Source organism: Microtus oregoni, unplaced genomic scaffold (assembly GCF_018167655.1).
Source record: "Microtus oregoni isolate MIOR12 unplaced genomic scaffold, Mior012 000001F_ref0000356, whole genome shotgun sequence".
In the NCBI taxonomy this organism is placed as follows: domain Eukaryota; kingdom Metazoa; phylum Chordata; class Mammalia; order Rodentia; family Cricetidae; genus Microtus; species Microtus oregoni.
Window position 1 is genome coordinate 14,602,875 of NW_024543060.1, and position 15,077 is coordinate 14,617,951.

At 43.2% G+C, this 15,077-nt stretch overlaps 1 protein-coding gene across 2 annotated transcripts in view; it reads right to left on the reverse strand.

Annotated features, from left to right (window-relative positions):
• Window positions 1-2,635: 2,635 nt before the first annotated feature.
• Cog3 (component of oligomeric golgi complex 3) overlaps window positions 2,636-15,077 on the reverse strand; it is a 54,437-nt gene continuing 41,995 nt past the window's right edge. Inside the window, exons 20-23 of one of the 2 annotated variants that reach the window (XM_041670990.1) lie at window positions 11,471-11,546; window positions 7,155-7,282; window positions 6,323-6,409; window positions 2,636-4,311 (exon numbers count right to left, since the gene is read on the reverse strand). In XM_041670990.1, the coding sequence (XP_041526924.1) occupies window positions 4,282-4,311; window positions 6,323-6,409; window positions 7,155-7,282; window positions 11,471-11,546 (321 nt within the window). In that variant the 3' untranslated portion in view covers window positions 2,636-4,281. Of the gene's footprint in view, window positions 4,312-6,322; window positions 6,422-7,154; window positions 7,283-11,470; window positions 11,547-15,077 lie in introns of both variants that reach the window. The other variant, XM_041670983.1, reaches the window with a different exon arrangement.

Genomic DNA, 15,077 nt, shown 5'->3' on the forward strand with positions numbered 1-15,077 from the left:
AACGGGGCAGACAGAAACCCCCAACAAGCAGGCCCTTGTATTACAGAAGGTGATCCCAGCAGTAGTTGGGATCCCACGCCTTTAATCCCAGCACTAGGGAGACGGAGACAAGTGATATGGCTGGGCGGAGAGAGGAATATAAGGGGAAAGAGACAGGAACTCTGTGAAGTGTGGGGTGTGGAGTCTTGAGAATTCATGAAGACAGGATCTCACCCATTTTCAGTCTCAGGTAGAGATAAGAGCTTTGCTTTTCTGACCGTCAGGTTGAACCCCAGTATCTGTCTCTGGGTTTTTATTATTTGTGCTACACCCTTTACTACAGTTTAATACAGTTCATGTTGTGGTGACTCCCAACCATAAAATTATTTTTGCTGCTACTTCCTAACTGTAATTCTGCCACTGTTATGAACTATAATGTAAATATTTTGGGGGACAGTGGTTGGCCAAAGATATTGAAACCCCAAAGTTGAGAATCACTGCATTAACCAGCAGCCCCCTTTAAAAGGTTGACTGGATGTCCTATTTATAAGGTACCAGCAGGAGAGAATTTAAAAATCTGGGGTTGCTAAACCCCAAGGGAAAATACAAATTTGTTTGTATTGTTACTACAACACTACTTAATTTCAATGCAACCATCTGTGCCGACAGTACTTGGGAAATTGGCAGTTTTACAATTAAAAAAACAAAAAACAAAAACAAAAAAATCGCTCTCACTCTAGTTTGGATCTGGAATGTCCCTCAGTGGCCATGTGTTCAAGGCTTGTTTGCTACCAAAGGTAGTGGAACTTGTGCCCAGATTATGACCCCCAGAGAAACCACCAGAAACCAGAGAAGTCCAGACTGCAACAAGCAAGGTTTATTGTTACTGTAAGCATAATACGAGGTAGCTAGCTAGCTAGGAACTCATCACCAAAACTCGCCCCCCTAGTCATAGCGAGGTAGGGAGGAGTTAGAGCCCCTCTGCGGGGTTAGCTATTGAAAGGTAAAAACTACAAGCCCTTCAGGGCCATCAGGGGGGTTTGGTAGGGGTGCAAGGTCTTTGCTCTTTCCCAGCCTATTAAGTCAGCTTGTTGTTTGTTTGCAGAGCAAGGTCACCCTGTCCCTGAGTCAGGACACTTCATCAGTATCCACCAGGTGGCGGGGCGTCCTTGTGCTTTGGAATTTCCCGAGTGGGGGTGGGGGGAAGCACTATCTTTTCTGGGAACATGAAGCTTGTCTAGGGTTTTTGATTTTAAAACAGTCTGCTAGGAAGTTCCTTCTTGTTCCTTTGAGAATAAGGGACGAGGGTCTCATACAACGGTGGCCCTTGAAGGGGTTATGGAACCCCCCAACCCATCCTTGACTTCTTTTTTTGATTCCCAGCCTTGCAAGGGCAGCTTTGCTGTACCATGCTCCCCTGCCATGACATGCGGCCTCACCACGGGCCCCCAAACAATGGGGACTGTAGTATACATTGTATTGGTGACTAGAGTATCGTGTGCTGTGCAAGCCCCCCTCTCTCATCTCAGCGTGTTGATGTAAAGAGTCCCCCCAAACTGTCCAGGGTCACGCTGACCCCTCTGGCTCTGTGACGGAGGCAAAGAAAACAGCAGAAAGGTCAGCGTGTAAGACACAGGTTACTACTGTGTGTCCCGTGTGTAAAAATGCCTGCCTGGGAAGGGGCAGCTGGAAGCTCGCCCATGAGGAGAAATCTGCTCAGGTTGGCAACCCTACCCAATTTCTGCTGGCTGTTGGAAGCCCCATTTGATGTTATTTCCTTGGTTTGCTCTCAATCAGGTTGATCCAGTTTGTGCTGGATATGAGTGCCTGATTTGATGATGCTTTGTATTACGGGAGGCTTCTATCTGCCATGTGCTACTTGTGCTTGATGTATAATTAATAAACTCAGTCAAAACCAAGAATGGCTATAGTAGATTATTCTGCAGCCTACAAACCAGGGCCAGTCTCCATCATGACAGGAGCCAAAACTGTGAGCCAAAATGAGCTGCTGGTGTTCGAAAGTTGACTTATCTCAGGTGTTACCTTAACAGAAAACTAACCCTCCTTATCTCCAAAGCTGGGTGTGGTGTGCACCTCCCAGCACTTGGGAGGCTGAAGCAGGCAGACCTGAGTTTGTGCCAGCCTGATCTATAAGTTTCAGGACTGCCAGGGCTATACAGAGAAACTTTGTCTCAAAAAACTAAAAAGAGAAAGATAAAAAAATGTCTTTTCACAATTAATTATTACACAATAAAGCTAGGGAAAGATTAGTAGAGTGCACTGTCGTCAAAACCCCAGTTATAGTAAACTCCACAGCTTTGTAAGATGTTACCATTGAGCAGACTTAGATCGGGGACTATTTCTTATAAATACACGAGTCTACAACTGGTCCCAACAAAATTTCCAACTAAAATATTTTTCAGGGCTGGAGAGATGGCTCAGAGGTTAAAAGCATTGCCTGCTCTTCCAAAGGTCCTGAGTTCAATTCCCAACAACCACATGGTGGCTCACAAACATCTGTAATGGGGTCTGATGCCCTCTTCTGGCCTGCAGGCATACACACAGAAAGAATATTGTACACATAATAAATAAATAAATATAAAAAATATTTTAAATAATCCACATGCATACCAAACACATGACAACAAAGTAGGAAGCAAAGATCTTTATTTTTTTAAAAAATTTATTTATTAAAAACAGCAATTTCTAGCTAAATAATATAAAGCATCTTAAATTAATTATTTCAAAGTATGTACACTCTGTATAAGTAAACACTTGAAACTGTACATATTTAAACAAATATTCAGCAAACAAGTTGGATCAGTACTACCTTCCCAGCACTTAGTAAGGTGTTGAGTGTTTTCCAAGAACAACTGTCTCCCGGAGAGCGTGTCCTGCTCTGCACACCAGACTACTGAGAACAGTGCTCACGATGACCCCGCATTTCTTTGGAAAGGCTATTGGAACACCAAATGTACATATAATACACAGAACTGGATATTACAGTTTATCACATTAGACACGTATTAAAATAGTTACGTATAATCTTCCTAACTCATTCATTTCATAGCAAAGAAAAATATGGACCCTCTTACCTTCGAGTTTCCCAAAATATAGAGTAATATGCTCTACCAAGCAACGTCCACCACCAATTTAAACCGCGTTGAAAATCAAGTGGCCTGTTGCGTCAGGACGGGTCACCCACATGCCCACTGTGCAAGAAGCTGCTCCTGTCATTCCACCTGCACCACGAGGTCACTTGCCCTATCTCAGAGCCCTCAGCACTGTCCCAGCCACAAGACTACGGTTTGAGTTAACTGAAGAAGCAGGCTACATTTACTTAACACCAGGGTCTAAGCCAATCCAATGCCAAATTCAAAGAGGAATTTGTAGGAAAATTCATGGATGCTTATAGTCCTTTGGCTCTTGATTGGTATCGTGTTTAAGGTACGGGGTACGGGCAGTGTTTGCCACACTTAGGTGTTCAGTTGTGGCAGGACTGGGGACCCCAGAAGGCTGGTGTCTAGTACAACATAGGCAACCAAAGAGTATTCACTTTATAAAGGATTGCAAGCAAGGTCAGCAGAAGGCAGCCGCTGAGCTCCACTCCTGGGACCCACTCCCCACAGACCTCTCTCTCCAGCAGTAACTCGCACTCACACTGGTGCCCATACTAGGAAGGTCTGACTACTGAGACACGCCTGACTCGTGAGGAGAGCACAGTGCCTTCCACGAGGCCTTGGCTTCTGGCAACTGCCTCACATCCAGTCCATAGGAAGACGATAGCCTGAGTCCAGGAAAACCAAGATGCCGTCTTAGAAGCACCCAATGCACTCCCAACGCAACCTCAAGATGGCAGGGAAAACCCTGCATTGGGATGCAGAAGTAAGATTCCTCCAAGTAACAGTAACCGTGGAATGCCGGTGGATAAATGCCTTGCAGTGTCTACAGGAGCAATCAGGACCCAGCAGCTCCAGGAAGTTGAGTTCCTACGAAGTCCACACTTTTTATCGTAACCTACTTTTATTGCACAGTCTCTGTGAAGGGCCGTGTCACTGTGAACCCGGCACCTCTTATACCTCTCCATTTCTGGAGACCATGTCACTGAGGCAGCTCCCCCTGCTGTCAATCTTTGGCATTTTGATCTTCTGCTTCACTCAGGGTTCCTTCTGCAGGCAGCACTGAGCAGCACACCCATCTCTCAGCAGCCATCCCACACAGAGGTCCTGGGCACCCTGCAGGCTGCAGGACTCCTCAGGCCTTTCCCAGGGGACTGACGGTTGACACCGTGGTCCATGGTAACTATTTAGAAACTGACAGCAGGAGATTCAGCTGAAAAGAAACAGGGAGGCCTGTGTTAGTCACTGCGGACTTTCATCCTCGGAAGTCTCCAGTCCCAAAAGCAGGAGGAGAGGGCGAGCCTGAGGTGTTTACAGCCACTGGAGGCCCTGCAGGGGGCTGCGCTCTGCTGCCAAATCCAAGCCCAAGTCACTCGCAGTCAATGAAGGTACAGCAAAGCAGCACACAAATGCGGACATATACACACAATCCACGCCTCCTTGTTCCACCCAGTGTTTTGGACAGCACCATTGTAAGATGAATTTTTAAAATGATGATTTTGTTTGTTTTGTTTATTTAAGGTACAGCCCAGGCTAACCCTAAACTCAACATCTCCCTACCTCAGCTTCCTTAGTGCTGGAATTTTTTTTTTTTTTTTTTTGGTTTTTCGAGACAGGGTTTCTCTGTGGTTTTGGAGCCTCTCCTGGAACTAGCTCTTGTAGACCAGGCTGGTCTCGAACTCACAGAGATCCGCCTGCCTCTGCCTCCCGAGTGCTGGGATTAAAGGCGTGCGCCACCACCGCCCGGCCTTAGTGCTGGAATTTAAATGACTTTAAAGAAAAAAAAAAGACAGAAACTCGTGTATTTTAGGCTAGCCTCAAACTCACTATTTAGCTGAAGGTGACCTTCACTTTGATCTTTCCCCCTCCCAAGTTTTGGCTGTAGACTTGTAGAACACTAGAAGCCATGACTTTTCCCAATATAACTCCAACTATCCACAGACACAGCCGGAAGGAAGGGAAGGAGAGAGGGAAGGAGGGAGGGAGGGAGGGAGGGACGGTTCAGTGGTTAAGAACACCTGCTGCTCTTGTAAAGGACCCAAGTTCGGTTCCCAGCACCCACACCCTGCAGCTCACGACCACCACCACTTCAGCTCCAGGGGATCCGACCACCCTCTTCTGACCTCCACAGACATACATACCCACACATATACAAATAATCTTAAATTTAAAAAAATTAAATCTTGGGTTGGAGAGATGGCTCAGTGGTTAAAAGCAGTGCCTGCTCATCTAAAGGTCCCGAGTTCAATTCCCAGCAACCACATGGTAGCTTACAACCATCTGTAACGAGATCTGGTGCTCTCTTCTGGCCTGCAGACATGCATGTAGGTATACTATATACATAATTAATAGATAAACCTTTTTAAAAAATTAAATCTTAAAAAAATTAAAAACCACATGCTACAATGTTTGAGCCTTGAGGGTGTGCTGAGTGACAGACCCCAGTTAGGAAAGACAACGCATGACTCCACAGGATAAAATGATCAGAATAAGCAAATCCACAAAAACTGGGGGGGGGGGGGGGGGGACCGCTGGTGAGTGGTAACTGTGAGAAATGAGAATGTTCTAGAATCAGAGGACAGTGATGGCCGTGCCGACTTGTAAGTATATTAGAAACTACTGAGCTCTACACCTTAGCAGGAGAACTTTGTGGCGCATGAACTCTCCCCGTTACAGCAATGTTCCTAAGTCTCCTCACGGCTGGTCTCCCGTCCTCCCCAGTCTCTCCTCACTCCACTAGGCTCTCAACAACCTGACCACTTCCAAGATTTTCTAGTCCTGAAGGCCAGAAATAAGTTATTCTCCAAAGAGCCAGGCTACTCCTAAGACATAACAGGAGTCTGATCAAAATTTCCTGGCTGAATTGAATAATGAAATAAATGCTGACACAAACTGGGCTCTAATTTAGGTTATTAAATTCAGAGAGAAGAAAAAAACAGATCTAGCATCGATTCTAGTTCCTAAAATAACTTCTGTTTCAAACAGGGCGACCTGGCAGGCTGACACACTGAGTCCTTCACAAATAGGCCAGCCATTATCAGAATGGATTAAACAAGAGACTAAAACTCTAAAGCCACTCCCCAGAATTAGACACAATTCAAAGTTTGAATTCTTACTCATTAAGATAAAACAATGTGAAGTTGTCAAATTAAAATTAGAAATGTTTGCTCAAACATGTTATCTGCTCAAGTGAACTAAACAAGGGGCCGTTAGTCTGTGGATACCTGTTCCATGGAAGGACAAGCAATGATCTGGATGTCTTCAGGGCTGAACTCTTCCTTTAACAGGGCATGGAACTTCTGGTAGACTTGCTGAATGTTATTCTTAGAAAGGAGAGACCATATCAGACAGTCCAGGGGATAAATGCACACATCATAAACAAGCAACGCTAAGAGCATTAAATCATCATGGTTCTTCCCAAAACGAGTAGAGGAAATATATTTTTATGAGATTACCAAAGACATATAATTTGTACTTTAATATTTTACACGTTAGCACAACCTGATGAAGACTTATCAGATAATTCCTAGAAACATTAAACCCTCATAGATCTTATCTCCCCAGAGCACAATAAGTCTTCAGCAATTTCTTACACAAAAGAGAGGAAGTTTCAAGACACATAAAATACACTTAAAAAAAAAAATCAACCAATGCCTTGGGTAAAGCTGTGAACTCAACACGAACTGGAAGCTACGAATCTTAAATCTACTCTGACACTTAATCCCTTGGTGGCTGTTACAAGTCATTTATTTCCTCTGCTCACCAGTAAAACAGGGCATAAATCCTGAAATGCTGTTCTCCCAAGAGTTGGGCCACAGTGCAAAGTGCAGATCTGATTCTTCTTTTTGCTTACTTATTAATTTCTACTTTCAAAATTAACAAAAAACTTAAGACAAAGTGAGCAAGGAATACAATCTAAGCCGACAGCTGTAGGTTCTGGAGCCTCTGAGACCCCAGAGAGCATTAACGTCATGGCACTGAAATGTCTGTAGGAAGGGAAAGTGACAGGACAAAAACACATTTTAGTCACCAGCCAACAAGAGGCACACCACTCACCCTAACAGGCTTAAACAAGATGAACTCGGTGTCCTTATTGGACAAGTACAGTGACATGCTTCTCAATGTCAGTGGCAGCTTCGTTTTTATTGTCTTGTAAGCAGTGGCCACGAGGTCATTGACCTTCGCTGTGAAGAAATTACCCTAGTTAGTGTTACCAAGAAAAGGACAATTTTCCATTTTAATTCAGAGGGGAACCGAAAAAAATAGCAAAGGAAAGACACTTTATTTCCCCAAAGAATCTCTTCCCTAAGTCTTGTTATTTATCAAGTTTAACCACAAGCCTTGTAAACATTCATTAAGTATATGTGAATATAAACTCTGAACCCAAGGACCAGTGTAGCCAGAACTCCCCCAGCTTGGGTCACTGTAATTTGTGCCTTTGGAGCACGGAAGTTTAGGGAAACAGCAGTAGTGGGGTAAGAAGAAACAAGGTTCTCCGTGTGCATCCCCAGTGGTTTTGTCTAGGATACTCAGAAGAGGCTCATCCACACGTGGTGAAGCACAGCTACGGACCCATCCATCACGTGAGGTCTTATACCTCCGGATGACACAAGGGATATATTCTAAAGTTTTTACTAAAGATCTAAGCAACCCATGTGAAGCATCAAAAAGGACTATGTGGAAATAAGTATAATCAATCATCTGCATGAGATATTCAAGAGGAAATCAGCACAATTTCTAAAGTGCTCAGCCTCACTCAAAATTCGATATAAATTACACCAGTGAAATACTGGTAAAAGGGTTCAGATTTCCATGATTGGCAAGGTATAGAGAAATAGGTAAACAACCTTCTACATCCTTTGATTAATATAAAAATATTCAAAGGAAAACAAATAAAAAAAAAAACAACTACAAGCCAGATATGATGGTGCCCACTTGCAATCCCAGCATTCGGGAGGCTACAGAAGGAAGGTCCTGAATTTGAAACCAGCCTGGGTGGGACAGAGACCCTGTCTCAAAAACGAACTAAATGGAAACCAAAGGACACTAAGAGACAGAGTGTCTCCATCAGCTGTTTATAGGAGTATAAGATGCACCTGAGGGTGCTAGACAACATCCTGAGAAAAACCCACTCAACTACTAAAGATTATTCCATTTAAGCATTCACAAAATACTAAGATATATAACATATACATATATAATATAACATATAGATTATATATATAATTTACTAAAGAGTATATGGAAAACCCAACTGAAACATTAAATATATTCATTAATAAACTGACTCAAGGAATCACGGTGTGGAGGGGTGTTCTATGTAGAACAGAACAAGCAGCTGGACACACTGGTATCAAAGGCGCTCCAGAACAGGCAGTGAAAGATAATGAGGGATGGTGCAATCGTACCTGGACAACTGCGGTCTGTGTGTGCTAGTGTATATATATAAACAACTCGAGGAAAGGAACTATAGTCATAATTATTGGCAAGAGAACTAATTTACATACAGATAGAGAATAATAATTTATTTTATACTTTTTTCATAGGTCAAATTTTGTATCATGTAAAAGAGTTTAACTGAGGGAAGTTTGGGCGAAAACATTGTAGGAATACTAATGCTCTTCCCAGGAATTGCTCATTTTTCATTAAATAAATGAAGTCTCCTTCAAGGTCCTTTCTCCTGGGTTCTGGTTCCATCATCACTAAATACTTTAGGGGTCACTAAATCAGACTTGAAAGCTCTCAGTAACCACAAAGTGGGTACACAGGCTACTGAACCCAGTACCCACCAACTCTTAAAGATGTATTTCCTAGCTTAACAAACTGATATTTAATTTATAACTCATGAGATAACCTCCCCAAAAGCTGAGCTTAGGGCAGAAGGCCCAACAGTTTCTAGACTGTTCTCCTTGGTCCTCCTCAGGAGGTCCAATGTCCCTCTGACATGAGGTAAGGATATTACTCACTACAGGCCATGAAAACCAATTCCACACCTCCCAGGTGGCCAAAGGGGCAGAAGATATATTTACAAGATAATGAATGATCCCTTTAGGAAAAAAAGTAAGTTAAATGACCAAACAGAAAGCCCTATTCCAATCTGTCCTGTTAGCTACTGCTGTACTAAAGGCAACTGAAGTAAAACTGAAGCCCACAAGACACCCCCCCACACACACCCCAACATGGAACTGTTAGAAATAATCTTGAGAAAAATCATGGACCCTACTTCAAGAGAAAAGATCTTTCCAGAAAGGAAAGAGCTATGCATCAAGGGCCTGGGCTTAGCTACACTAGCATGCTATGCCTGCTTGCCAGTGCTATCTATTTTAAGAAAGATGTATTGCACCTCAGAGTTCCATTTATATAAACACTCAGAATACAAACCAGCTCCTATTTCTAAATAAGCACTGTAAGAAACTAAAACCTTAAGCCAAAGGTTCAAATTATTTCAAGATCAAGAGAATGAGCCCAGAGTCATACTGGCTAGGGACTGGCGAGTGTCCTACTGTGAGGACCAGCAGGAGGCATAGCAGTAGCCTGCAGTGACAATTCCAGCACTGCCAGAGGAAGAGTTATTGTCTTGGACAATATACTACTCTATCAAGTGTGTTGAGTTTTTGTTATTGTTTGTTGTTTTGAGACTTGTTCTGTAGACCAGGCTGGCTTGGAACTCACAGTGATCCACCTGCTTATGCCTCCCAAGTGCTAAAATTAAAGGTGTGTACCACTAACACCTGGCCATGGGGGGTTTTTTGTTGTTGTTTATTTGTTGTTTTTGTTTTTGGGTTTTTCAAGACAGGGTTTCTTTGTAACTTTAGAGCTTGTCCTGGAACTAGCTCTTGTAGACCAGGCTGGCCTCGAACTCAAGAGATCCGCCAGACTGTACCATCTGAGTGCTGGGATTAAAGGTGTGCGCCACCACCACCCAGCCTAGTGTTTTGTTTTTAAAAGATGTCATAGATGTCAATCTCAAATATAAGGCAAATGCTTGAAATAATGGTGAGATACATTGTCTCCAAGGTCAAGGGTGGGGGGGGGGAACAGAAGCACATCCTCAAAGTCCACACAAAGAACCTTTGAAATAAAACTGTCTCCTTCCTTCCAAAAACAACTGGTACCTGTCTGTCTTAATGTATACATCTTCCTAAGTAAGACAGCTCTAGCTACTTCTTAGTTCAACTTCAAATTAACCCAAAGCATTTATGACTGAAAATTCTGAGACAGAACAGCATCAATCAAAATTTTTATATGGTAATAAAATTTGACCTGTGAAAAAATGTAAAATGGGAAAGTACTTCTTATTCCTCACCTGCAAACCAGTCCTTCTCTCAAAGGTAACCACTATTATACTTCTTCCCCACTGCTGATAAACACGCTGTACAGACTTTAAGTCACCTGCATAAGACTGTACCATCCCTATTCAAAGGAGACACATATCTTTCTTACACCATGAGAAACCAATGGTGTCACAAAGCTGATTCCAGGTTAGGGACCTGTAGCTGCCAATCTCCAGGGAGAAGCCAGAGGCACTCTCTGGATCTCTCATTATAAGCAAAAGCAAGCCTCCAACTCAGAAACAGTTCCTCCATGACTAAGACACTGTTCCTTCAGCACTGTCTCAATTTCAAAATATGGGTCATGGGAGGGCCAGATAGACCAATGTAACAAAATTTATTCTGGTTAATGGTAACTGAAAATGTCATTTTAAAATATGCTAAAAATCACCCAAAGGGGTGTGATTCTAAATGTCTAATACCTAACACCAAAGACCCTCTCCACCTGCCAAAAAGAAAAAAAGCCTTTAGCATAAAAAATGCGCATCAGTGGAAGAGAGGGACTGGAAATATCTCAAGTGAATCTGCAAGTCAGGCAGTAGAACTGCCTGCCAAATCCACCAAATCCAACTGACTCCTTCATTTTTATACACTTCCCCCCAACACTTTAAAACTGTCAACAGAGGAAGTAACTTGGAGAAAAATCAGGAAGAAAATAGTGGCCCAACATTTCTTCATGTGCTGAAAATAAGTGTGTTCCTTCCATCATTCATTCTGTGCAGCACAGTGCTCCCACCAAAGCCCAACGCCAAGGAGCAGCAGTTGCACAGAAGCCTGCGGGCACAAAGCACTTCCATGTCAGTCACGCTCTATTTTTAATTGAGTAAATTTCCAAACCTCCTTCTCTCCTTGAAATGAATGTTTGTCAGATGCAAGTAATGCTGGCCAAGTAAGACCTGTCAGCCCTAAGCTGAATCTGGCTTTAACCCGCATCTAGTAACCTAAAGCAAGCAGGAAACCATGTCCCAGATGTCACAGTGAGAGCTACACAGAGTAGTAACTTCCCAAAAGGAGAATTCCAAGAAAGTAAAACCCCGATACCTGGTTGTGCCCACGGCTGCTGTGAGAGGGTGTACTTGGGGCCTCCCTGACTGGCCATGGTTTTCAGTGCTGACACCTAGAAGAGGAAATAAAAGCAGAGGTTTCACTTCACCAACAGCAAATAAACAGGGACTGCTCGCAATACACAGCACCATCTAAGTCTATTAGATAAGGCACACTGGTAATCGCATGCTCAAGTCCAGCAAAACTGCACATCTCACAGGCTTTCCCAGCTGGACTTCAGCTTTTTAAACTTTTGTAATTGTAATGCATGTGTTATTCTGGGGAGAAAAATAAAACAGCAACAACCTATCAGGCACTCTGCTTGAGACCTTTCAGTGCAGGAATCTCTGAGGGAATTTCACCAAAAAACAAACAAACAAAAACAAAAACAAAAAACTTGGCCCCTCTGGAAAGACTGCTGTCATTATCATTGGGAAAGTGTCGCTCACAACTGCACAAGAGGCTCCTCACAAGGACTCTTCCCCCTGCTTTTTTAATCCCATCTCAGGCATAGAAAACGTCATTAAAACAAACAGTAACCTGGCTAGAGGACTGGAGTTTAGATCCTGACACCTGTAATTCCAGCTCCCAGGGCAGGACTCTGGACTCTGCAGGAAAGCACACAGATGACATACATTCACATGGACACAGACACATAACACAGGCACACATTCGCACAGTCACATAGACACATAACACAGGCACACATTCACACAGACACATAACACAGGCACACATTCACACAGACACATAACACAGGCACACATTCACACAGGCACACAGACACATAACACAGGCACACATTCACACAGACACATAACACAGGCACACGTTCACACAGTCACACAGATACATAACACAGGCACACATTCACACAGGCACACAGACACATAACACAGGCACACATTCACACAGACACACAGACACATAACACAGGCACACATTCACACAGTCACACAGGCACACATTCACACAGACACACAGACACATAACACAGGCACACATTCACACAGTCACACAGACACAACACAGGCACACATTCACACAGGCACACAGACACATAACACAGGCACACATTCACACAGGCACACAGACACATAACACAGGCACACATTCACACAGACACATAAGACACACACACACACACAAAGAAATCCCGTTGGGCATGGGGGATGCACCTGCAGAGTCAGCATCTGGGAAGCTAAGGAATAAAGTACCAGAGTTTGCGGCCAGCCTGGGCTACATAATGAGACTCAATCTCAACAAATGACAACTGATGGAGGAAGGTCATTGGTTAAAAAATAAAGAAACTGCTTGGCCCTCATAGGTTAGATCATAGGTGGATGGAGTAAACAGAACAGAATGCTGGGAGGAAGAGGAAGTGAGCTCAGAGGCCATGCTCCCCTCTCCCGGGCAGACGTGATGAAGCTCCAACCCAGGATGGACATAGGCTAGAATCTTCCCAGTAAGCGCACCTTGGGGTGCTACACACATTATTAGAAATGGGCTAGTCCAGGTATGAGAGTCAGCCGAGAAGAGGCTAGATATAATGAGCCAAGCAGTGTTTAAAAGAATACAGTTTGTGTGTTGTTATTTCTGGTGTAAAGCTAGCACTGCGGGAGCCAGGCTGGACGAAAAGCAGGCCCGCAGCTCCTTCAACAGACAACAAATAAAGTTTTCAAATACAAGGCATACATGTGCTGAAGATACAGACCTAGAAGCAACTTTTACATTTTTTCTTTCTGCCAAAGCAGCACAAGAAATAAATACAAATTTGTCAACTTAGCTGGTTTTTCTGTTGTTGTTTTGTTTTGTTTTTGAGGGGTGGGTGACTTGAGACAGAGTTTCTCTTGGTAGTCCTGAATGTCCTAGAACTCACTCAGTAGACCAGGCTGGCCTTCAACTCAGAGATCTGCCTGTCTCTGCCTCCCAAGTACTGGGATTAAAGCATGCGCCACCATCCAGTGCATGAACTATTTTTTAATGGAGAGACATGGGGCAAAGGTCCAAAACACAAAGAAAACTGAAGCATTGACTCCAGCTTTCCCACAAGGGCAAAATATTTAGACAAAGGCTCGGCAGAGCAGCATACAGACGTTATGGCCTCACTGCGGTCTCTTTCTCCTCTCTAGCTCTGCCTTGTCTCTACTTTCTACTCCAGAACCAACGCCCAGACCTTTCCTCTTATGGCCCATTGCAGACCTCACCTCTACCTCCTTGCACTCAATTTCTTTCATGTCTTCTTTTTATTGTTGAGATGCAGCTTTTACAAATAAATTGTAAATGGTTGAATGTGGTGGTACACACCTTTAATCCCAGCACTCAAGAGGCGGAGGAATTCACCAATCTGTGAACTCCAGGCCAAACTGGTCTACACAGTGAGTCCTAGACTAGCCAGGGCTACATAGTGAGACCTTATTGCAAAAGTATATGTAAATTAATTTTAAAAAATAAATTATATATTATTATAAATTAGACAAAGCTAAAAGAAAATATTTACTGTTAGTGGACATTATCCCAATATTTTCCAGTATAAAAATATTCACATATTCACTTATAAAAATGGGACCACAATGCTCATTAACTTTTTCTAGAAGCTAAATTCTAGACCTTTTTCTGGTACTAAAAGTATTATTTTAAAAATAACCACTGTCTACTATTCCATTGATTATTCTAGGATCTCACTAATTCACTAATAACATAATTTGGGCTTTTTTAAAAAAGAAAGGAAAACAACAGTGTCATACTATATAGACCAGGTGAACCTGAAACTCACTCTCTAGCTCAGGCTGGCACTGAATCCACATTCTTCCTCCATTTTTAGTCAGTAGTTAGATTTTGTGACCAAGGCAACTCTTAAAAAGAAAGCATTTAATTGAGGCCTTGCTTACGTTTCTGAGGGTTAGTCCATTACCATCATGGTGGGGAGTACTGGGGCAGGCAGGTAGACATGGCGCTGGAGGAGCTGAGAGTCACATCCAGATCCACAGGCAGCAGGCAGAGAAAGTGGAACTCTGAGCCTGGTGTGGGCTTTTGAGACCTCAAAGCCACACACTTCCTCCAACAAGGTCACACCTACCCAACAAGGCCACAAATCCTTCTAAACCTTTCAAATACTGCCCTAGAGACTAAACATTCAAATTTATGGACTTATGGGGCCGTTCTCACTCAATCCACCATGCCCACCTTTAATGTGTGCCACCATGCCTGGCCAGCTGTCTGTTTAAACCCACAGACTTCTATATTCACCCTGGTTGCTATCTGCAGAATTTACTTCTCTGTAAGTCAAGGCTCGTTTCTTCACAAGTTCTCCTAGATCTGAAGAGGCAAGCCCTCCTAACAAAGGCGGCCAGAGACAGAAGAAAGAAGAGCTTTCCTCAACAGGCCCATCTCTTACAGAGCCTGGAGACCAGTGCAGACCCACGCTCCACGTGATCACTGCTCTAAGCACTTTAATGTTGATGGAGTTTATATCTTCATTTCCCAACCAGGTTACAATTCTTTAACCACAAGAATTAAATTTATAAGGTCAAATTTTACTATACGCACTACATTAAGAAAAAATCTTAATTTATACATAGTAACCAAACTAACAACACTTCAA